The following is a 24,596-nucleotide window of genomic DNA, read 5'->3' as shown; positions in this document are numbered from 1 at the left end:
GCAAGAGAGGAGATCGCAGGGGCTCTGATCCAAATTTTTAATTCCTGTCTGGCCACATGGGAGGTGCCAGAGGACTGGAGAACAGCTAATGTGGTTCCGCTATTTAAGAAGGGTTGTAGGGATAAGCCAGGGAACTACAGGCCAGTGAGTCTCACATCAGTGGTAGGGAAACTATTGGAAAAAGTTCTGAAGGAGAGTATCTATCTCCACTTGGAGAGGCAAGGTTTGATCATGGCTTTGTCAGAGGGAGGTCATGCCTAACAATTTGATTGAATTTTTTGAGGAGGTGACCAGGTGTGTGGATGAGGGTAGTGCAGTTGATGTAGTTTATATGGATTTCACAAAGCCTTTGACAAAGTCCCACATGGGAGACTTATAAAGAAGGCAAATGTACATGGGATACAGGGTAATTTGATAAGGTAGATTCAAAATTGGCTTAATTGTAGGAGACGGGGGGTGATGACAGAAGGATGCTTTAGTGACTGAAAGCCAGTGTCCAGTGGCGCACCACAGGGATCTGTGCTGGGTCCCCTGTTATTCGTCATTTATATAAACGACATAGATGACTATGTGGGGGGTAAGTTTGCGGATGACACAAACATTGGCCGGGTGGTTAACAGTGAGGTTGAGTGTCTCGGGCTACAGGAAGATATAGGCGGGATGGTCAAATGGGCAGATAAGTGGCAGATGGAATTTAACCCTGAAAAGTGTGAGGTGATACACTTTGGAAGGAGTAATTTGACAAGAAAGTATTCAATGAACGGCATGACACTAGGAAGTTCTGAGGAACAAAGGGACCTTGGCGCGTATGTCCATAGATCTCTGAAGGCGGAGGGGCATGTTAGTGGGGTGGTGAAAAAGGAATATGGGACACTTGCCTTTATCAATCGAGGTATAGATTACAAAAGTAGGGAGGTCATGTTGGAGTCGTATAGAACCTTGGTGAGGCCAAGGCTGGAGTACTGTGTGCAGTTCTGGTCGCCACATTATAGGAAGGATGTGATTGCACTGGAGGGGGTGCAGAGGGGATTCACCAGGATGTTGCCTGGGATGAAACATTTAAGTTTCGAAGAGAGGTTGGATAGACTTGGGTTGTTTTCGTTGGAGCAGAGAAGACTGAGGGGCGACCTGATCGAGGTGTACAAGATTATGAGGGGCATGGATAGGGAGCAGCTGTTCCCCTTAGTTGAAGGGTCAGTCACGAGGGGACACAAGTTTAAGGTGAGGGGCAGGAGGTTTAGGGGGGATGTGAGGAAAAGCTTTTTTACCCAGAGGGTGGTGACGGTCTGGAATGCGCTGCCTGGGAGGGTGGTGGAGGCGGGTTACCTCGCATCCTTTAAAAAGTACCTGGATGAGAACTTGGCCCGTCATAACATTCAAGGCTATGGGCCAAGTGTTGGTAAATGGGATTATGTAGGTAGGTCAGGTGTTTCTCACGTGTCGGTGCAGACTCGATGGGCAGAAGGGCCTCTTCTGCACTGTGAGATTCTGTGATTCTTTCTGCACTTGATTTGACTCTATTTCACCCGCTTTCTCCATCATTCCTTTGCTTCTTTCTCAATCCTTAAATCTCATTGATTAAGGAGATATTGTGTTGGTTCCTCTGTTCACAAATGCCCCGTTGTTCACCCCCCCCTCCCCAATGCTGTTATCAGCTCACCATTCCAGCAAGCTACAGCACAAAACTTTCTTGAACTGAAGGGTGTAGAAATAAGTCTCATGTTACATGCAACAGAAAGCCACACTCCAGCAAGATCCAGCCCCGTTTATTTTTAGAGCTGTTGATTGAGAAAGAAACATTGGGGGGACCTTGGCTGATTTGCTGACATCTAAGTAGTTCAGCTGAAAAGGCAGATGGGGTTTTGATTTAATGTAACATCTGAAGAATGGCACCCTCACCCTTGCAGCATGTTCTCAGTATTGTACTGGGAGAATCAACCTAGATTATGTGCTCGAGTGGGGTTTGAACTAACTCTCCAGAAATTAAGCTAGAAGAGAAAGACCCTCAAGTCCGCAGCGGTCTGGGGTCAGATGATCTTATTCCCAGTGGTCTGAGGACAGACGCTGTTGTCTGCAGCTGTCTGGGGACAGACTTTGGTCTGGATGGTCTGGATACAGACGCTTGCATCACCTTTCCACAGGTACCAGAGAGAAAGCAAAGCAGCAGGCTGCGACCCTTCTACCTTTTCCCCCTTCCCTGGAGAGTGTTGATTCCCCAGCATGATACAGAGTGAAATCTTCAGTTACCAGAACCTAAAAGGAATCTCAATCTGTACAGTCATCCTATATCAACGGCTGAAAAGCAACCCTAATCTTGCCTCAAAAATCAAATGCGGCTTTACTCTATATATCTTTGACTGCATCACTAAGCAGTGTTTAGGAAACACTCCCAGTGCAGAAAGGTTTAAGAGAAATTACCCTTTCACGGAGCAACTAATAAAAAGCACTGTCTGCTCTGTTCCGTGATCTCTAGAGACTTGGTAACCTGCCATTCTATGCTTGCTGCCTTAATCATAATGTCATCAACTAGTAAATCACAATCTCAGTTGTGTTGTTTCACTCCCATGTGTATACTGCACATATCTTAACATTCAAAGCTAAAACTGATCTCTGGATGCATTGGCAAGAATAACATTGTCAAGAATAACATTGTCAAGAATAACATTGTCAAGTGGAAGATTAGTATTGTATAGTCTAATTAAAGGCTGATACCAGATAGCTAGAAAGGTTACAAAATCTGAAGGCCTCAACACCCTGAACACACTAGCACCAATTTTAATGCCCTGCACCAGATGAGAACAGGGGTATTCAAAGGGTTAAAATCAGAGCAGTTTGGTACTCTCCTCAGTCATTCTGTACTTGCACCATGTAACTTTGCACAGGTGCATTTCAGGCAGTATTGGAGGCACTGTCAACAGGCAGATAAGGACCTCATTAAAATATAATGATCAGGATGCAGTGAAGCAAACAAGCTTCCAAAGCAACTTTATGGTGTAATTAATTGCTTGAGTGGCACTCACTGCAGGAACCGGCAAAGAAATCTACCCAAAGCAGCATTCAGCCCAGTAGACAGCTGTGTAGGGAAGTTCTTGAGTTTTCTACTGGCGCAAACTCCAGACCCCCCCAGCAACCAACCTGCCTTAGTGCCTGGAACTGTTACTCCGGGTCCCCAGCAGAAGCGTCCAATCACCTGAAATGCCGCTTCCGTTCACTGGCCGGATAATGATTCCCACTAGGATCAGATAGGAAACTCACCTGGGAAATGGCATTGAGACCCAGGAATTAAAATAACCACAATCTTGCTCCACTGCGATCATGAAGGCTTGACAGTTGCGTCAAGACAAACCTGTGCCCAATTTTGCTACCCTAGTTCACTCTAGCTATCCCATTCTTCTACCTGAGTTGCTTGCAGTTCTCCTGTTTTCCTTTCAGGTGGTTGTGCTGATTACCAACAACTTTCTGTTACAGACACAATGTAACATCTGACCCTGGCTAATTTCGCTCATGCAGTTCAAGGTTGTGAATATATTTAGTGGGAAGTGTAATTATAAAATTACTGCCAACTATGGCAATTTCACTACAGGAGAAAAGAGGATTTTCTTTCTACTTATGTAACTTTCACCTTCCACTTTAGGATCGTCTTTATTTCGTCATGGAATATGTGAACGGTGGTGACCTGATGTACCACATTCAGCAAGTCGGAAAGTTTAAGGAACCCCAGGCAGTGTAAGTATTTATCCCTTTGACTTCCATGAATCTAACCTTCCAGAGTTCTCATGATATAGTTGTGCATTGTTCCATTACCCCTGCCTACAAAATAGTGTTTCTGTGGCCACATGCATCACTGTGGAGGGATGGAACGTGAGCCAAGTTTCTTCAAGTACACGAGTGTCCTTGGGTTGCTTTAGCCTTAAAGGCAAGAAACAGCCTCTTAATCTGGGAAATAAATATTGCTGTGCAGAGGCTAGAGAGGGAAGAATGTACCTCCCCATTCCTCCTGTTAAAATTGGGCAGCTGCTGTGGGCACATTACAAGCTACACCCCCTCACCCACTGGTGCCCTCACCCACTCGCCCGCTGAACTCCTTGCCCATTCCATTCCCATCTCGGAGTAAAAATTGAGGCTGTTGTGTCACTTGACTATCTTTTTGTTTTCAGTAATTTATGAAGGCAGTTTAATAGTATTTGCAGAATTATAAGAGGGTTCCTTCAACTTTAAGAGAAATATTCTGTAACGAACCATTTCAGTTGAAAGATTTGAAATTATTTGGAATATCTGAACACCATTTCAAGGCAAGTTCATTGCAAGTTGTCTTGACGTTTCTTTCTATCTTTCTAGGTTCTATGCAGCAGAGATCGCTGTGGGTCTGTTCTTCTTGCATAAGAAGGGGATCATTTACAGGTAAGAGAGTCAGTGTTGAATCAGAGATAATGATAATAAGCTTGCTCACAGTTCCTACATGCACAGTTGCAAAGAAGCAAGGTTTAAAATAATACAATGTACTACTTACTAAATAACAGCAGTGCTTATTGATATCCATCACGCGACCTATTTCTTGGTGAGATAATGTCATTCATAAAAGCCAGAGACGGAAATGATAAATGTAAATAGGTGGCATAATATCCTGCACTTCTTCCTCAGGAGAACGACCCATCCTTTACACAGAATTCCTCCTTAGATTCATTACCTCCTGAGATCCGGGCACTTTGTATGCACAGAGGATGGTCACTGTAATGTCCTACAGTTTCTTGATCTGATAGTGTGGTGGCTCGTATTAGAACCACTGAAGTCTGAGCGGATTGCCTGATAATGGGATCTCATGACAGATACAGAAAGGTCTAAGGAAGGGAAATGAGAAAGAAAATGTAACAAATAATAATAGTTCGCTTTTAATTACCTCCCGATAAAGGACAGAAATGTTGAAAGTTGTCAACATGTTTTCCATACACTGCATACTGTAACATTGGTACAAGCTCTGATCACACAGGGTTTGAATTAGATCAAGATAAGGGTGTCTTCCTTATTGAGTCTTGGGATATTCTTGCCTCCATATCAGCAGCTGTTAATATAAAGTGCCCCATAATCGGACAAACATTATTTTCAGCGTGATCATCAGTACCATTTACCATCTCTACATACTCACAAATTCAGTTTGCTGGAGGCGACAGATTTAGGGATCTCACTGTCTTTTATGTTTGGATTCTTTTCATTCAAAAAGGATGGGAAGAGAATTAAGAAATGCTGTCTTTTTAAACAATAATTTTTGGGAGCTGAGCAGCCCTGACAAGACTGATGCTTATTGCCCAACCCTGGTTGCTGGTTTTGGTACACTTCAGAGGGAAGTTAAAAGCCAACCAAGTTGGTGCAGGACAAGAGTCACATTTGGGCCAGGCAAGATGATGCACTAGGTTTCCTTCCATAAAGGACGTTAATGAGAACCAGCTCATTTTTCCTGGCAACTTCATGGTTACGTTTACAGGCACAATGGGTCGAATGGCCTTCTTTCTGTGCTGTGCGATTCTGTGTAATGTGTGAGATGGAGAACGTTGTTGTAACCATTGCATGATTTCAGAGTATGAAATTCCTGGGGCGCACAACCTCAGCAAATCCTGATCCTACCCTTAACAGTGGGCTAACCCTTAGTTATGTGTAGGTTAACATATTTTCAAAACAATCAAGATCTCACCTACCTAACCAATCAGGTTATCACCTACTTAATCCACATATAAATTGTTTGCAGAGACTTAAAGCTGGATAATGTGATGCTGGATGCCGAGGGACACATTAAAATCGCAGATTTTGGCATGTGCAAAGAGGGCATATTCGACAGTGTGACAACCCGAACCTTTTGTGGGACCCCAGACTACATAGCGCCAGAGGTGAGGCCAGTGCCAAGTCCTAGCTCATCAATACATTAGAGTGTTGCTGAAATGTCATCAGAAAGATGACCAGAAGTTGCCATGATTTCCAGGTCTCTTTAACCACCTTTTGAGTCTCATTAATAAAAATTGCTTTGAGAAGTCCAACAATGATCGGAGTTAACATCATTGCAACATGGAAATGGTGGCCAACTCCACAGACTCAACCATAATGCAGCTTCTGAGAGCTGATGTTGCAACTTGCATTGCAGCACAAGCTGCTCTGAGAAGCACGTGTCCACCTAAGACCGTGAATCATCTCGGGTCTTTTGGCCTGCCACAACTATTTGGCTAATTATCCTGTTCACAGGTGGATATAATTTATTTAACAGCCAGAAAATTATCTTACCCAACTGGTATTTAATTATTTGTAGAAGACTTGATGCAGTTTCCCTAACTGGAGATATTCTCTGCTGCATTTGTCACATTATTATAGTAAAAAAAAATGTCAGCATTTGTTGTTGTCTTTCCCTTTGGTACAAATTGTCTTTTCATGAATGTTTCTAAATTTGCCACAATTTATACTGTGGTGAGTTAAATGCAGTGTGAAAGCTCATTTATGGTGCAGTCATTATTCATGGACTTTCACAGATGAAAATGTAACTCCATATTTTCTTTGCAGTTGTGCCATATGATATCTTTTGTTTAATTTGGAGCTTTATTCAGACATTTACTGTAACATCATTGTGTCCTGGAGTCTTTTCAGACAGGAAGTGTCTTGTTGCCAGTTCAGTACTGCATTACACTCAGATTGCTAAAAGCATAAATTAGAAATGTCACTCTGCATTAGGTTAGCTTGGAACATCTACAGTATGGAGATTGGCTGCTGTCATTTCAGCTACATTGTAATATTTGATGAGAGGTGAAGCTTGCAATTTTGCACCAGTTTATAAAGAATTTCATACTGCTTAAGAAGGGGAAAACAATTCACCATTCTCCTTTTACACAAAATCCACACAACTACACATACAGACTGACTATTTTTGTGATTGGGCACAGCAATTTGAAACTAAATAAATGTAAAATGTTTTAAAGTGGACTTGTTGCTGACTCAGGCTGTCATCCCTCACTGTCCTTTTAGCTGCAGTTTGCTTGACATCTCCCCCCAAAGCAGACTCACGTTTCTTTACACCCGATGCCATTGTCTCCGCTGCTGCAAGCTTTGTCTGTTTACCCAGTTGCCCCGTTGTGAAACAATTCTTTATACTGTCTGCATTGTTCCACTGCAACACTGCATTTGATTGCACTAGTTTGGAGAAGTCTTTCTGCTTTATTTTGTCTTCTTTTTAAACTGTCCGGCTATTTCCATGGATATTTTTGGGTGGGGAAGCTGTGATGCTGTTTTACACAAAAACATAAAGCGATTATTAGAATGATTTAGGAAAGGCACAAGATACTATCCTTGCAACCTCAAATTCTTCAAGTAGAAGGTAAAAACGTCCTTTTTTCCCCCAGGCATAGTTATCACTTTGGCGAGTGTAGTTTCCTGCCAGTAGTTTCATGGTGTTATAACATTTGAACAAATGGAATGATGTGGGAGTGTTTGGTTCCAATGCACTGGTTCTATGACTGAAGTGTTGAGCTAGGCAAAGAGTGAAAGCAAAGCTCATCAAAGCAGTACATCATCTTCCTGGCAGGAGTTCTTTTACATTTTCTGTGGCTGTGACAGTTTGAAAGTCTACATGGAAAAACTTTAAAACTATATAGCTCACTCTATACAGAACTGCTACCGATGCATGAATAAAAACAATAGAACTAACTTCAGCTTCAATTCAAGAACATGCAATTATCTTGTGCAACAGAGTGAGAGACAGACAATATGTGAAGCTATATGTAAATCCCGCAATAGGATTTACTACTTTAAGAAGTTGTATTGAAAGTCAGAAAGTTGGTATAGCTTTAAGAAATCATTTACCTTAATTGCCTTTAATCAGAAATGAACCCCAACTTGTGAGGTCTTAGGGATCATTTCTATAGTTTTTCCCTTGAGAAATGTGTTTCTAGAGTGTTTGGTCTCACAAACCGTGAGGAGGATTTATAGTGTTCTCTTCTGAGCAGGAAGTGGACATTGAATGTTACTTTTAGCATCTGTCGTTGATGAGTGTTCCTGCTCTCTCTCTCTCTCTCTTATAGAGAGCTGGAGGAAGAGAACACAGTCTGAGTGGGGAAATAAAAATAAAAGGCAGGGAAATAGCTTCTTTTATTCATTCATGGGATGGTATCACTTGAGAAGGGAAAATTCAGTTAGAGAGAGGGAGGAATTGGCAATGAGAAGCGACATACTGGAAAGTAATCCTTGTTACTGGTTAGTTCATTCTGCACTTTTCCAACTGCCATGGGTGAATAGACCTGAGTCATTTAACCATCTGCTTGTCTAATTGATCATTGAATCCTGCAACAAAAACAAAAATAGCTGGAAAAACTCAGCAGGTCTGACAGCATCTGTGGAGAGGAACTGAGTTAACGTTTCGAGAGTATCGCAAGAGTGTGCGATGATGTCGGGACATTCGCCCGATGTCATCACACACTATTTTACTGCCCGGCCCGGGCGTGTGCCCGCCCGAGGAGGTAAAGATTCTGCCTCGTGTAAAAGGCTGAAGCAGGTGCAGGATTCATACAAGTTACCTGGTCGGGCGGACAGTAAAATAGTGCGCAATGACATCGGGCGAATGTCCCGACATCATCACGCACTCTCGTGATATTTCGCTCGGCGGACATGCGCGCGAGAGGTGGCAGCGTGCCTGCCAACAATTAAGAGGCTTAGTAAGGCCCTTAATTAATTAATTAAATCAAATTTTTCACTGCCTGTTCAACTGTTCGGTTGGCGAGTGGGTGAATAGGCCAAGCGGCCTTTGCATTTTTTGCGAAACCTCATCCATGGGCAGGATGAGGTTTCGACCAGTGATTGAAAAAAAAAACTTTTAAAACTAATTTTTTATCATGTCCCTGGTCATGTGACAGAGTCACATGAGGGGACATGTTTTCCTTATTTTTCAACTTTTCATTTGTAATGTTAAAAACCTTCAGCTCCCTGAAGCAGTTCTGTGCCATCAGGGAGCTTTCACTGAGCGCACCCGCGCGCATGCACACACTTCAGCGCTCGCGCTCCTGGTGCCCTCACCCCATAGCGCTGAGGCTCTGAGCGTGCCTTTCACACAGGCTGCCCGTTATCCTTACTGGCCTACATGTGACTCCAGACCCGCAGCAATGTGGTCGACTCTTAAATTCCCTCTGATGGCCTAGCAAGCCACTCAATTCAAGGGCATTTAGGGATGGGCAACAAATGCTGGACTCAACAGTGATGCCCACATCCCATGAAAGAATAAATTAAAAAGAAGTTTCCCATGGATTTCCAAAATTAGAGGGGGTAGGACAACAAGATAGTTTAGATTTAAGTACACACAGAGTGGGTGAATAGATGGAATAGACTGACAAGGGAAGCTGATTGTATCAGCAAATTCAAGAGGAAGTTGGATGAGAACATGGAAATAAATTGATAGATGTAAAAAGAATTTTGGGATGTTATGGTTTCTAGACATTGATCAAATAGACTGGAATGGTGTTCTCCAGCCTTGTACATTCCTATGTTCCTAGTATTCCTTTAAAATGAGCTGTATCTTTCCTTTTCAAAGGTGATGTCTTTTTTAATGTTATTTGCCAACTTTCACGTCATCAACCTAGCTAGTGTTTTTAAGTATAAACTCTTTGCTTAAAAAATGAATATTGATCAATTGGATTGGAGCTGCAAGGAGATTCTTAATGATATGGTGGAGCGGTATTAAAATCACTATAGCTGGTGATGTGTGCTTTGTCCACCTTATCATGCCAAACGTGCATGTTCAGCTCCTTCACGGTACACATTCTCCAGTAATTCATAGTTTGAACTAAAAAGTTCAAAAAACAGAAGCAGAAATAGAAAAAAAAGTTACTTTTACAATGATTTTTTCATTCCTCTAAAAGTCCCATTGTAGATTAAGCATCCACAGTATCAGCAGGCCATCTTTGTATGTGTCTGGTTTTCATGTATACACCTTCTCTGAGTGTTGGCAGGCCATTCAACTGTGGAGGTGTCACAGCCCAGCACAATCCTGTCCTTATCTAACATCCGAGCTGAAATCATTAGATAGTAACTAGGAAGGGGTGCCCTGGGTGTTTTTCCCTTCCCTTGTTGGTAGGGTGGGGATACTAAAGCCAGTTGAGTGGTAACTTTTAGACAAGTGACAAAGATTACCCGATCAAATTAACGTGATCAACTCCACATATCTGATCTAAACACCACACCATTAGATTAAGGTGCTTTCTAAACATGCTGTCTGCCTTCTGCAAGTCAGCAGTTTAAATAGGTGTTTACAGGTATCTGTATGAAGGTAGCTGAACAAATAATTATTGAGCAGCGCTTTACAGATCATGTGAGGTTACTCGAGTGGAATACACTTGAATCCTTCAGTTTTAATTAATTGGACTTCATGGAAGTCACAAGGATCAATATTTACACTGCCTGGGGTTCCTTGAACTTCCTGACTTGCTGAATGTGGTACATTAGGTCACCGCTGTTCACATATTCCATGACGAATTAATTGGACTTCATTCAGCTGACGTGTGATATAAAATTTTGGTTACATCCTTGGAAATCCCAAATTGCAGTGATATCTAAGCAACCTTGCTTTATTGGCATGGTTATTATTCTGGTTACGCCAGTTCTGTATTGTTTCATTGCACAGTGACTGGCTGATTCCCTTACTCTTCACTTCCACTGTTATTTCTGTGGCTTTGCTGCAGTTTTTTTATTCATTCAAGAGTTGTGGGCTTCGCTGGCTAAGCCAGCATTTATTGTCCATCCCTAATTGCCCTTGAGAAGATGGTGGTGAGCTGCCTTTTTGATTTGCTGCAGTCCTTGTGGTGTAGGTACACCCACAGTGCTGTTAGGGAGGGAGTTCCTGGATTTTGAACCAGCAACAGTGAAGGAATGGTGACATATTTTCCAAGTCAGCATGGTGAGTGACTAGGAGGGGAACTTCCAACTGGCGGTGTTCCCATGTTTTACAAGACTTGAAAGAAAGAATCCAAGGAGAAAGCATTTGTGATTGTTATGAAGACACAGGAAACACCAATGCTGGGAAGCACTAAGTTAATAGTTTTGTAAAAGCCAATTTTATCAGTTAATTTTTAATTGAGGTTCATGCAATGGCCCTTTATTGCTCATCATAGCTCTTAATTGAATTGAAGTGCAGCTTAAGAACTCCATTATTTTCATAATGGTAGGAAACCAAGAGATGTGGTCATATCCATGTACAGAAGTCACTAGCAGCTAGTGTATAGATACTGAAAGTAACAAAAGAGGTTAATAGAAAGTAGCCTTTATCTTAATGGGTCTGGAATTCAAAAATCAGGAAGTGATACTTTGGTTCTATAGAGCCTTAGTCGGACCCCATGTATAGTACAGCATTCAGTTTTAGACACCAAAGCTCAGGAACTACAATAATGGCCTTGGAAGGAGTACAATGTCTAAAATGATACATGGTCTTATAGGGTTAAATTATGAGGCCTGGTTGCATAAATTAGGTTTGTATTCCCTAAGTTTAGAAGATTGAGGGATGATCTAATAAAGACATTTAAAATAAGTAAAGGATTCATTAGGGTAGATAGACTTTTCTGGTGAGGCAAGTCCAGAACATTCTTAACATTAGAACTCTGGCATTTGTTCTGATCCCAGCTGATGTTACTACTGGGTAAGCCAGATCTCAGGGTGGAACGCGGCTTGATAGATCCTAACTTTTATTTTTAGTTTAGATATGTGGAGAGTGGCTACTGAACAGAGTCACAGGAGTCAGCTGATGAACTTTTAACAAAAGAATAAAACATTTATTAAACAAGAAAAGATTAACTGTATTACAATACTTCTTCACCCACAACTATACCTTCACAGATATATACAGGTTTGTAAGGATAACACAAGTTACAAAAGCTATCTTATACTCTAAAGTTCACAATAAGTACACAGTCCGTGTAAACCAATTGGCAATCTGGGGTCAGGCACACCACACTCTGAGACCAAGTGACAGATGCCACCCCAACCAGATGCTATATATTTCCCATCAGCTCCTCCCTGATGCTTGTCACAATGTGAGCCAACTAGCCTCACTGAACTCCACCTTTCACATGGGGTTTCCAATCTCCACTTTCAAAGAACTTGCTCTGGGATCTTCTCCCAAACAATGCTTTCTCTCAGACGCCTTCCACAAGGGTCTTCCTCCAGGGTTTCAATCTCTCCTTCCGATGTTCCTCTCCCCTGGGTTGCCACGTGCATTCTAGCTTTCTTCCATGCACTCTCTCCCAGACTCAGACATGCCAACAGAACACCACTGCCTCACATGTCCATACTAAAGAGTTACAGACCTTCGGCTGCCCCCTTTGGATCTTCTAGCTTCTCCCAAGCCTATATTGCTTTAAATCTGTGTCCTGCAGCTTTCTTTTCTTGAAGCTTGGAGCCTTCCTCTCTACTCCTTACTTTCACTCCTCCAGAACAGAACCTTTTCCAGATCCCTGTCCAAGTCCTTTGACTAGGCTGTGCTTTTGGGACCTTTCCTGTTCCACTCCCCTGGATTTGAGGACTTTTTCTTTAGTTTCTGGAACCTGCTCCTGTAGTTCCTTCCCCTGTGCCCAGCTTCTCCTGACAGATGGCTTCAACTTTAGTTTGGGACCCGTTATCTGTCCCTCTGCAATGTTGCTTTTGCTGGCAACACGTTTCAACCTTGGAGCACACACTGACCAACTGCCCTCAAACTGAACTGAAACTACTTTTCTGTCTCTGCAGGGCCTCCTGTTGCTAGGCAACAGCACAGTTTTTTTCTACCTTGTTTGTTTTACCTTCCTTTAAGGAGTCATAATATCTTCATTAAAATACAGGCATCTTTTAAAGTGAAACTAAAACTCAACTTCCCCTTTTCTTAGTACAGAAATACAAATTAAACGTAAAGATATACCTTACTCTTAACACACCCAAATACAAATATAACTTAATTAAACTATCTCTATTTCCTAACACATTTATGAGTCAAACCAGGAAACATTTTTCATGCAAAGATCAGTGGAACTCTGGAACTTGCTCCCTAAAAGGTTGTGGATGTTGGGTAAATTAATTTTTTCAAGACTGGGATTGACAGTTTTCTATTGGGTCAAGGGTGTCAAAGGATTCGGGCCAAAGGCAGACAATGGAATTGATGAACAGATCAGCCATGATCTATTTGAATGGCAGAACAAACTTGTGGAGTTGAATTGCCTACTCGTGTTCCCATGTTTAAATGTTTCTTGACCCTTGGGTGTAAATTGAAGGAGTGCATAAAATGAATTTAGAATGGTTTCCACTGCACTTTTGCAACAGGTTTGTCTGCCTTTCCCTCCCTGCTCCCCGCCTCCTCCACCCCCGGCCATAAATGATTATTGTGACTTGCGATTTCTGCAAATCTATTAGAAACTTGCAAAGGTGGGCTAGAGATTTTGAATAACTTTCTACAGTGCAAATCGCACGGCATCAAGCAACAACGATTAAGAGTGTTTACACTTTGATCTGTGTGATTGAAGAAATTGGAGTCCAGTCTGACTATAGTTCAGTGGCATCTTACCATCTACGAGAGATGGTGGACATGCAGCAAACAATCCATTTCAGACGGGCTGTCTTCACATGGTGCACCTTTGCTGATGGTTGAAGAGGCCAATACCTGAGAGGCAGGCTCTGCCACAAGAGCCACACAAGCCACACAAGCTGCCAAGTATTGTTGAGCGTTGTTTTCATCATTGGCACCTGTTGCCAAGCCACTGTAGGCACTGGTCCTGATCGTGGGGCATGCCAGCCCCCAGGAGGTGTCGCCATTTTCCTCTGTTGTCAACTGGTGACTCCCAGGTGTGATAATAAATGTTTTGGGCCTTCATTTCACCATTGTAAGCATCCTCGAAGCTGAACTGACTATGATTAAACTCAGAAGATTTTATCTGCAGAAGATTCATGAATCAGCAACACTGTCCCAAAGTTTGATCTGTTTATATAAAACTTTTTTCCATTAAACAGATTCCAGCTAAAGAAAGGAAAAGACAGTTGGCAAGTGTTTGTACATCTTGCACCAGCAACAGAGTCTCTATTAATAGGAAGGTGGCAGAGAATGACTAATCTGCGAGCAAACATTCTGGCACCTAATGCCTGAATATAGAATTCTGCAATGCAATAGCGCACGCATTTGACAAATCTCAAGGCACTTTGACACTGGAGGAGTGCCAACAGATGCAGTTTTCTCAATATAAGCAAGCAGCCAGAAAATCAACAGCACCACATGAAGATGTGACATTACTAAACTGCAATTTCTCTTTATTCTTTCACGGGATGTGGGCGTCACTGGGAAAGCCAGCATTCGTTACCCATCCCTAATTGCCCTTGAACTGAACATTTCAGAGGGCAGTTAAGAGTCAGCTACATTGCTGTGGGTCTGGAGTCACAAGTAGGCCAGACAGATAAGGATAGCAGATTTCCTTCCCTAAGGGCATTTGTGAACCAGATGGGTAAAGATGGGTCCTTACAACAACCAGAAATGGTTTCATGGTCACCATTACAGAGACTGGCTTTATAACCCAGATTTATTAGTTGAATAAATTCCACCAGCTGCCTTGGTGGGATTTGAACCCACGTCCCCAGAGTATTAGCCCGGGCCTCTGGATTACTGGTCCAGTGACATCACCACTAGGCCACTGTCTCCCAATGTTGTTTGAAGGCTGTCTGTTTCAGCAACTGTGGGGAGTTGGACCTAAACTGTTGTCTCTAGATATTAGGCAGTGGAGACCAGCACAGCTATAGACATCACGGGCAAAATCTCAATCACTCCGTTCTGTCATCAGGGATGCAGCAGAGCAGCCCCTAAAGTCCATTGATCCTCAAAGAAACGGATTCCATCCCAAATCACAGGAACTGGGTCATTAATGATCTTGGTGTGAACTCCAGGCTTGCAAGGGCACCTCCATATTGCCCACCCCAAAGTGACTCTAAGGCAGAGCATTCCACAGCTGTTAAGGCAGAGGTCCCAAAGACCTTTTCCAGGCCAAAGACAATGGTGACTTTCAACATCCTTTACCTTCTAAAGCAGGCAGATGCTGACCAAACCAAAGAATTGATTTATGGCATATATTTTGGTAGATTATCTTGGTTGATGGGACATTTGTGGCCTTTTCTGGTTCTCGGCTGGCAAGAGTTGCATCAAGGTGATCCCCGTCAGGCCCCGCTCCTCCTCCCCGCCAGGCCCCGCTCCTCCTCCCCGCCAGGCCCCGCTCCTCCTCCCCTCCTCCCCGCCAGGCCCCGCTCCTCCTCCCCGCCAGGCCCCGCTCCTCCTCCCCGCCAGGCCCCGCCTGCTCCTCCTCCCCGCCAGGCCCCGCCTGCTCCTCCTCCCCGCCAGGCCCCCCCTGCTCCTCCCCGCCAGGCCCCCCCTGCTCCTCCTCCCCGCCAGGCCCCCCCTGCTCCTCTCCGCCAGGCCCCCCCTGCTCCACCCCGCCAGGCCCCGCTCCTCCTCCCCGCCAGGCCCCGCTCCTCCTCCCCGCCAGGCCCCCCCTGCTCCTCCCCGCCAGGCCCCCCCTGCTCCACCCCGCCAGGCCCCGCTCCTCCTCCCCGCCAGGCTCCGCTCCTCCCCCCAGCCAGGCCTCGCTCCTCCTCCCCGCCAGGCCCCGCTCCTCCTCCCCGCCAGGCCCCGCTCCTCCTCCCCGCCAGGCCCCCCCTGCTCCTCCCCGCCAGGCCCCACTGCTCCTCCTCCCCATCAGGCCCCACTGCTCCTCCTCCCCACCAGGCCCCGCTCCTCCTCCCCACCAGGCCCCGCTCCTCCCCGCCAGGCCCCGCCCCTCCTCCCCGCCAGGTCCCGCCGCTCCTCCCCGCCAGGTCCCGCCCCTCCTCCCCGCCAGGCCCCGCTCCTCCATAGGACTTGCTCTGCTCTTTAAGGACTAAGCGTTGGCTGAAGAGGAAAATCTGAATGTTTGTGGAAACAGCGATTTTGTCTGCAGAGTGTTGGGATTATATAATTGAGAATGCATTACGCTGAGATAGATTAGAAAATAATTCACATTGGTGACTTCTTGTCGGTTCATTCAAATATCTACCACTGAATTGCCGAAGTGATCCATGCTCACAGCATCAAAGCAGGTTAGCAAAATATCTGAGCATTAAATATGTATTATCGGAGGGTGAGTTGAATTTTGGGCACTCTTCTGTTCTACTGATAAGATTTCTTTGCAATTTAGATGAGGGAACCAAGTGTGATGTATCCAGTTTTGCTGAGGATAGAAAGTAAGCAGTGAGGAGGTCACAAAGAGGCGAAATAGGAATATAGACCAGTTAAATGAGTGGATAAGAAGGTGGCAGATGGAGTACAATGTGGGCAAGTGTGAAATTATCCACCTTGGTAGAAAGAACATATAAACAGAATATCTTTAAAAGGAGAGAGGATTAGTAAATGTTGGTATTCAGCTGGGTGTTCTGGTACATAAACTACAGGAGGGTAATTAATATCCATGTGCAGCAAACAATTAGGAAAGCGGGTGGTATGTTAACTCTCATTGTAAAGGAGTTGGAGTGTATGAGTAAGGAAGTCTTCATTTCTAATAGTTTTTGACAACGTACATGTTCTTTTGACAGTCACAAATAAAGTGTCTTCTTTAATACCCCTGGGGTTATCTTTGTGAAGAATGAGGGAATGTCTGATGTGTATTCTGTGTTTTATACTTTACGTCTTCACTCATTTAATAGCTGTCTGGCAGTGAATTAAAGGACACTGATTCAGTAAGCAATCCCTGTGGCCATATACAGTGAGAACAAAGGAGAAAGTAAGGAGGTCAAGGGATCTGGAACAAAGCGGGTAAATGGAGTTGATGTATAGGCTAGCCATGGTCAAATTGAACGGTGGAACAGGCTGAAGGGGCTGAGTGGCCCACTCGTGTTTACATAACCTTTAATGTTTGATTATAGCTTTAAACCTACTGCCAAATATTTATAAAATAGATCATTTCAGGTCTTGTTTTTAATTCCTTGTGGAGCAGTTTCTCTGAACACAATAGACATGTTCTGATTAGCTGTGAAGAAAGTGATGATTGATAGGAAGAAGCTTTAAGTTTATGGCATCAACACCTGCAATTGTATGAATGTAAGTTTAGTTTTGTGTTTATTCCATAATGCCTATGGTATTATAAAAAAAAATAGTAATGGTACCGTGAAGTTTGGATGAGTGAATGTTCTGTGCTAGCTGCAAGACCTGTTCATTAAGGACCTCGAGTCAAAGTTGAGCAGTTTTGGTCTGTGGACTTGCTGGGGAGCAAGCTGTAAACTGACTGATCACCCATGTCCCTCATAAGAATAAATTCAGAATGATGGACCTTCCCTTCCTCCGTGGAAGCACCCAGTGCCCTCAAAGCTGAGATAATAGCTTTACCAGGACAAGTGAAGTTCAGGAAGGATATCCTTGTGTCCAGCTACCTAACTGTTAACAGTGACGGCGGAAAAGGTGTTTTTAAAGGGGGTTGGGGTGGCAAGGCAGCCAAATGTTCTCAGTAAAGTCGAAGCATTCAAGATGTAATTGCATTATTTTTGTTACTGTTTCTTTTCCTCACACTTTGGCTTTTTTTCTTTATCTTTCAGATTATTGCTTATCAGCCATATGGAAAGTCTGTGGATTGGTGGGCTTATGGAGTATTACTTTATGAAATGTTGGCTGGACAGGTAAGAAACTTATTGAGAAAGCAGACTTTGGATGGCAAGATGTTCATACTTTGTAGCAACTAAACTGAAGAATTTCAGATTTGTGTGACCTGAAAAAGAAAGTTGATTTTTCTTCTATTGTCTTCACTCTTCAAAAATTTCCATTATTTATTGGAATATCAGCTCCTGCAAAACTGATTAGATGGGAAGGTGTGAAGAATCACATTTTTAAAGATAGAACAAGAGTTTTGAGCAGGGGAAAGGGTGGGAAATGGATGCAAAAGTCAGTTTGAGAAGAAAGAGTGAACTTGCATTTCTTTCAGCATCTTTCACAATCTCGGGATGTCTCAAAGTGCTTCACAGTAAACTAATTCTTCCTGAAATGTGGTCAATATTTCATGTAAGTTACTTCTTGCACATGCTTGTGGTTGGCTGAAGAGCAAGTCATCCACACATTTCCTCAGCCAGTGACAATTTATGCATTGTTGGGAGAGAGAAAATTCAACGTTTACCGTTGTTAGTCTAAAGTCTTGAGTGCAATGTAGGAAAGGTAAGAAACATCAAAATAAAAACAAAATTACACCTAGAGAATAAGCAAGTACACAGACTAGATACCACTCTCTCTTTTAGACAGTCCTCGGGATCGAGGGTGGCTTGCTTTCACTCTGGTTCATTGGTTCCTGAGATGGCTGATAAGTCCAATATGTGATCTGCAGGCACTGCCACATGTGGAGCAGGTGGTGCCTGAAGGGTCGGGCAGATGAGGTTTTTGGAGGTTTGTGCGTGTTTGCCTCTGCCTGTTCCAGATGAAGTTTCTCGATGTGCTTGGCGCCTTCCAGAATAAACCTTCTCCACTTTGGTTGATCACAAGCCAGGGTCTCTCATGAGTCGACAGGGATGTTTGATCTTTTCAGTGATATTTTGAGGACATCTCTGAAGTGTTTCCGCTGTCCTTGTGGGAGTCTCTGCTGCGACTGAGTTCCGAGTAGAACAGTTGCTTCAGGAGTGCGGTGTCAGGGATACGAACGACATATCCCACCCAACGAAGCTGCTTTGAGTGATTAGCACCTCGATGCTGGGCATGTTGGCTTGGGAGAGGACGCTGCTGTTGGGCCACCTTTCTTGCCACTGGATTTAGAGGACCAAATCGAGTGAGCCATGCAGCCTTATGAAGAAAGCAAGAACAGATATTGTCAAATATACGGTTGAAATCTCCACGTAAAGTATATGTATGTGAATTTATCAATGTTGTATAAATGCGGCTTAAATTTAAAGTGTTGAATAACCTTCATTATCTTGTTTCAGATCTGTTGACAGTTTTGATGGAGCTTTAACTAAAGCTTTTGGTGCTTTGCTTTTTGTATCCTGACAGCCTCCGTTTGATGGAGAAGATGAGGACGAACTTTTCCAATCTATAATGGAGCACAACGTCTCATATCCTAAATCACTGACAAAGGAGGCTGTCTTGATCTGCAAGGGGGTAAGACATCACTCTGCTATCATCACAACATTTACTGAGAGCTATATGGTAGCACCACATTTTTCTATTGTAAGGCTAATTATTACAGCATTGGGTAATGTGACAGACCAAAATGGTTAAGAGCTTTCATGCTGATTCTTGGTAAAGACAAGTATTTTACAGTAATTGGGACAATTAACATGTTACCCAACTTGTTGAAATATTGATCTTGAGTCCTAAGACTTTGCTAGAGTTATCAGTCTTTCATTTAAAGTTTTTTGACTCAGCTCATTTTAAGTAGCTGGATTCTAGCTCAGGAATTTTGGTGGAAGGTCATTGACCTGAAACATAGGTCAGGATTAAACCTGCGAGACTTCTAAACCCAGCTGTCAGACTCAAACGGGGTTCACTGGCTGGTATTTAATGAAGGTGACGGGCTTCTTGCCCACCAGCTGGAGAGTTGGCGGGAGCCCCGCGCCACCTCTTTTAGGGAAGGCCAGCTGAGTTAAATGCCACCCAGTCCCTTAACTGGGCAATGGCAAGCCTTCCCCAGGATCAAGGACTGCGAGGCGTAAGTTCCACCCATCGGGAGCTGCTGGCCAATCAGGGAAGTGGTGGCTGCTGCCAGTACAACATCCACCTGAGGCCTAGGATCACCCCACGCCACAGGTGAGTGATGGCAGGGATCATGGGGCGGGGGCCATGAGGGAGGAGGGAAGGGACATCGGCAGCAAGGGCCGGGGGGGTGGCTATCAGCAAGTCCCCCTTCCTGATGCCAGGTTCCTTGGTCAGGCATTGAGTGTCTTTGAATGAAGGATCTCCCCCCTGGCCCCTCCCCCCCCCTCTGTCATGTTCCCCGCATGTTGAGTTCCCCCACCTGCCACTGGGTTAATACTAGCGGCGGTTGGATGAGGCCCTTTGCTGGGCCTTCCTGCCACAGCCTTAATCGGAGCGGAAGCAGGAAGGCAGCCAGGTCCCCACCTGCCACCCCTCCCGCCTGATTAAATACCTTCCTGACACGAGGGGTGGGGGGCATTAAATTCTGTCCACAGCATTGGAAACAGTCGCTTGATGTGATTTTCCCAGAGCGGCCAGTTAATGGCCAGAGGCTGGGCTCACAATCTAATTAAGGGCAGTGGATGGGTTCACGAAGCTGGAGAATCAATCCAAGGCTGTCCAGCTTGAAAGCAGCAGCAGGAGGCAATAGCAGGTCGGTGAGGGAGAGGGTACTTCATAATGAAGGTGCCCTCTCTCCAACTTTAAGTTTAAACTAGTTTAAATAAAATAATGGCCCTTTGCAGCCTGGCCACCACTGTGGGAGTCCGGTTGGGGGAAGGGGGGCTAGATTCCAAAGGGTGGCCTGCAGCTGCTAGGCAGGGAGGGCCTCTAAGCCTGCTTGGAGAGCTGGCCCTCCCTGGTTTGCCACCAGACGGCTGTCTTCCTGTCACCTGAGGCAACCCGGAAGCTGACTGGAGGATCCCAGTCAGCCTCCTTTAGCTGGCTGTAAGTGGCCATTAATGATCTTAATCAGCACCCCCACCACCCCCAACCTGCCTCTGGGAAAATGGCCCAGGGGCCATAAGGTCTGGGGAATCTGCACACCAGCTAATTTTAATGCCCGCTTGCCTGACCCCAACTGAGGTTCAAAGCCCAATCTCTTAACTTTGTTTCCCTCACCAAAGAGGCTGCCAGACTAAATGAGTATTTCCAGTATTTTCTGTTTTTATTTCAAATTTCCAACAGCTGCAGTATTTTGCTTTTGTGGAGTCTTTAAAGATGGTTTAAAGGTCCTCGAACTATAGATTTCTATTGAGCATTTGATTGCTGACCCTTAATAGGTAAAGCCCACAGGAGATCTTTAAGCAAACCATCAGCTTAGTGTGTATGAATTCCAATTCCTTAGATCAGGCAGCTTGAAGATAATTTCTTTCACCAAACCCTAAAGCACCAACTTCATATCAATTCACAAAGTTGTTCCTTCTTGAGATCCCTAAAATCAAATTAGCCTCCATTATGTTGTTTGACCTCCAGGTTTTTTTCTTCTCATGTCGATTCATTTGTCGCCCCTTAGAGATAATCTTGTGATTGCTTTTGTGGTTAGGCCTTGCTATGAATTTAGTACTTAGTGTCACGAGAAGTACTTGCCTGCACCACTGACAATATATTGGCTTCCTTTCTCGAATAGGAACAACAATAGCTTGATAGAATGAGTTCTCAATCTTGCTTTATTCCACCCCTATTCTTTAGATCTGGTGGAAATGTTATGCATCCAACATAAGAGCCCTTATCTTTACAGGAAGGAAGGGGGGGGGCGGGTGCAAGGAAGCACGCAGAAAATGTGGCATGGCCAGGGACTCTGAGGTCCTGCTGAATTTAACAGCAGGACCTCATCATTTCTTTCTTCCATTTCCTGATGGGCAGTCGGCTAAATTGCCGGGCTGGCCCACTGCCCGGCGGGAAAACCTGCTTCAAGGCCTCGCGGCCAGGGAGCCTTGAGGATGGTCCCTGGCATTTGGGGAGGAGAAAGAGATTGGGGCTTGGTGGATGAGGGCGGGGGTGGATTCGAGTGAGTGGGAATCAAAAGGAAGGGAGCAAGAGATTGGGATCTGGATTGGTGCAGAGGGAGGATTGCAAAAGGAGAGGAACTATGCAGAAATCAGCAGAGAGGGAACCAGAGATTGGGCTGGGGCTGGGGTGGGGGTGGGGGTATGGTGGGGATGGGGGGGGTGGGGGAGGGGGTGGCCACCATTTTAAATTATTAAGTATGGTTGCAGCTCCACTCTACCTGATAAAGGCAGATGCAAAACTCAAAAATGCGATTATAGTCCTGTTGAAGAGCTTGTGATATTCTTGTTTCCAGAAGCACTGCCTTTGGAAAACAGTGGCCTTGAATATACACCAAGCAGTACCAATATATAAATATGCTTAAACACATCATGTTAAATTCCTTTGTGCACTGTTTTAGTGGAGGAGTTAATCTATTTAATCCAGACAGAGATGATAGATTTCTAGATATTAAAGATATCAAGGGAAATGGGGATAGTGCATGAAGAAGGCATTGAGGTGGAAGATCAGCTGTGATCTAGTTGAATGCCAGAGCAGGTTTGAGGGGCCGAATGGCCTACTCGTGGTCCTGTTTCCTATGTTCCATTTCCATAAACAAGTTAACTTGTCCATTAAGGTGGCGGACAAAGTAATTTCAGACAAACTTGTATTCTCATTGCTGTTATCCCCAGAGTGTCATTTTATATTTGCCAAATATTGCGGTGGTTGAAGTTAACAAAATGAGAATGACATGTCCACCTTGTAAAAAAAAACTTGCGAAATAAAACTTTTTATTTTAATTTTTGGCTTTTTGTCAGATTTCTTGGGTATTTTTTGCTTAAACAGGGAGTGCTCAGACCCATCAGAGGAAATGACAAGAAGTGAAGTGTTACTTCACCTGATGGTGTGAAGGAGCTGAAACAACAAGCACATTTGAAAGCTAAATGACTAACAGCTAATGGCTCTTCCTCTGCTGATACTCGTTATGCTGATGTATTAAGCATAATATCCACACTTACTTACTGAATTCGGCAGTTGCTTCAAACCAATTTCCCTGATCTTCTCATTGATCTTCACTGTTTAAACAATATAGTTTTCAAATGAACAGAATGAAGGTAGGAGGGGTTGAATAATCACAATTGGAATTTTTTGAAACTGCATTTCATATTGGTGCAGATGTTGGCATCTTGTTGAAATGCATTTTAAGAAATGGAAGTGGAACTCTAAAATCAGCCAAAATCTGGTGCCAAAGACATACACCAACTACGCTGGTATTCTCAGTGGACGTGCACCTTCCCTTTGCTCAGTGCTGCTCCCAAATGATATTCTCACATTGCACTAGTTTATGGTGCAGTTTCTTGACAAAATGCTACAGCATCAGCTGTTCAAATGAAGCAAGTGGCTTTTTTTAATGCACATAGGTTGGGTTTGAGACAGGTACATTTGAACTGCATGTGTACCTCACTTTCCACTGATTTTTTTTTTTTATTTATTCACAGGATGGTGGGGTTGCTGGCAAGACCAACATGTATTGCCTATCCCTAACTGCCTTGGAGAAGGTGGTGGTGAGCCGCCTTCTTGAACTGTTGCAGTACCTCTGATGGTACTCTGTGTAGGGAGTTCCAGGAATTTGACCAGCAACAATGAAGGAACAGTGATATACTTCCATGCCCGGATGGTTGTGTGATTTCAGGGGGGAATTTGATGATATAGTGAATACATGGAACAGGAATTAGCCTGTTCTATAAGCTTTTTAATTCACAAGAAGGACAACTCAGCACTTCTGCAAAGCACAAGGGTTTATGTATATCCCTTGCAAGCTATCTTTCATGACCTGATTTATTTTATCACTAAAGTTTTTTTTTAAAATTATTCTCTCTCGCAGCTAATGACAAAACATCCAGCAAAGCGTCTTGGCTGTGGATCTGAGGGAGAGAGAGATATCCGGGATCATGCTTTCTTCCGGAGAATTGATTGGGAGAAACTGGAACAAAGGGAGATACAGCCTCCATTCAAGCCAAAAGTGGTGAGTGTGCCAAAATACAGGCGCCATTATGTCATGTGTAGAGAAACTAGGCTGTGTGCACATGTAGAAGCAGCTGAGTTCAGATTGATATAACATTTCTAGTCAGTAAATAGTTGGGCTAAGACAGGCAGAGTTTAACAAAAATAGGTCAGATACCATTTAAGCATAAGGCATCAAACATGCATTTCCAGAATTACGTTTTCTAAGATTTTGAATGAAAATTTGTTGTTTCCTTTAGGGAGTCTTTTTGGGTCTATAGGAAAATAAATAATCATGAAACTGTAACATTAGTGATTATTAGCAGACAAATAGCCTGCAGGATGGATGGAAAAGACTATTCATTATCATGTGTGCATCCAGCACATCTAAATGATGTTCTTGCCAGTGGCAAACTGTTTGTTATACGTGGGAATATATATCAATGTTTAGGAAATAAAAGCAAGCCGAGCTCCTGATAGAAAAAATGAGGAGAGTCAAGCTTTCTTCAGTCACATCAGGCTGATTTCTGTGCTTGTGTTATCAGTTTTGCTTAATGAGATCATCTGGATTATGTCCAGAGGAGCTAAACGTTCCTTGTCAGGAGGGCTTGTGAGGTTTTATTTTACAACCACGACTTCTTGTCTGCAGTTACCATACTGCTAAGTGTCTCCTTTCTTTAAAAAAAAAGAAAGGATCGGGGCAGGGTGGGGACTGTAACGAGGCACCCAGTCAATCAGAGCATGACAGGCTGCCATGGCAGCAAATAACTTGAGCAAGTGGTCAAGTGAGGGGGCCAGGCAGTTTCCCACAGGGAAAGAGAAAACTGAAGAGCAGGTCAACCTGCTTTACCCTCAGCTGCCCCAGTTAAGGCAACAGGAGCACTGGTAGAAGCCTAGGAACTACCATGTTGCTGTTTTCACTGGAGACTGGTAAGTGACACAGAGAAGAATAGTT

The 24,596-nt window shown here is 43.9% G+C and overlaps 1 protein-coding gene and 1 non-coding gene across 3 annotated transcripts in view; both read left to right on the top strand.

Annotated features, from left to right (window-relative positions):
• Positions 1-24,596, top strand: part of LOC144667593 (protein kinase C alpha type) — a 299,492-nt gene that overhangs the window by 257,118 nt on the left and 17,778 nt on the right. For both annotated transcript variants that reach the window (XM_078529023.1, XM_078529022.1), the window contains exons 11-16: positions 3,635-3,726; positions 4,339-4,401; positions 5,741-5,879; positions 17,575-17,655; positions 19,007-19,114; positions 23,523-23,663. In XM_078529023.1, the coding sequence (XP_078385149.1) occupies positions 3,635-3,726; positions 4,339-4,401; positions 5,741-5,879; positions 17,575-17,655; positions 19,007-19,114; positions 23,523-23,663 (624 nt within the window). The remainder of the gene's footprint in view (positions 1-3,634; positions 3,727-4,338; positions 4,402-5,740; positions 5,880-17,574; positions 17,656-19,006; positions 19,115-23,522; positions 23,664-24,596) is intronic.
• Positions 7,867-8,084, top strand: LOC144667665 (small nucleolar RNA U3). Its single transcript, XR_013573356.1, has one exon. It is a non-coding gene; the product is annotated as a small nucleolar RNA U3 (small nucleolar RNA).

Source organism: Cetorhinus maximus, chromosome 24 (genome assembly GCF_964194155.1).
Source record: "Cetorhinus maximus chromosome 24, sCetMax3.hap1.1, whole genome shotgun sequence".
NCBI classification, from domain to species: domain Eukaryota; kingdom Metazoa; phylum Chordata; class Chondrichthyes; order Lamniformes; family Cetorhinidae; genus Cetorhinus; species Cetorhinus maximus.
Note: the sequence above shows the minus strand (reverse complement) of the source record. Positions and strands in the feature narration are given on the sequence as shown.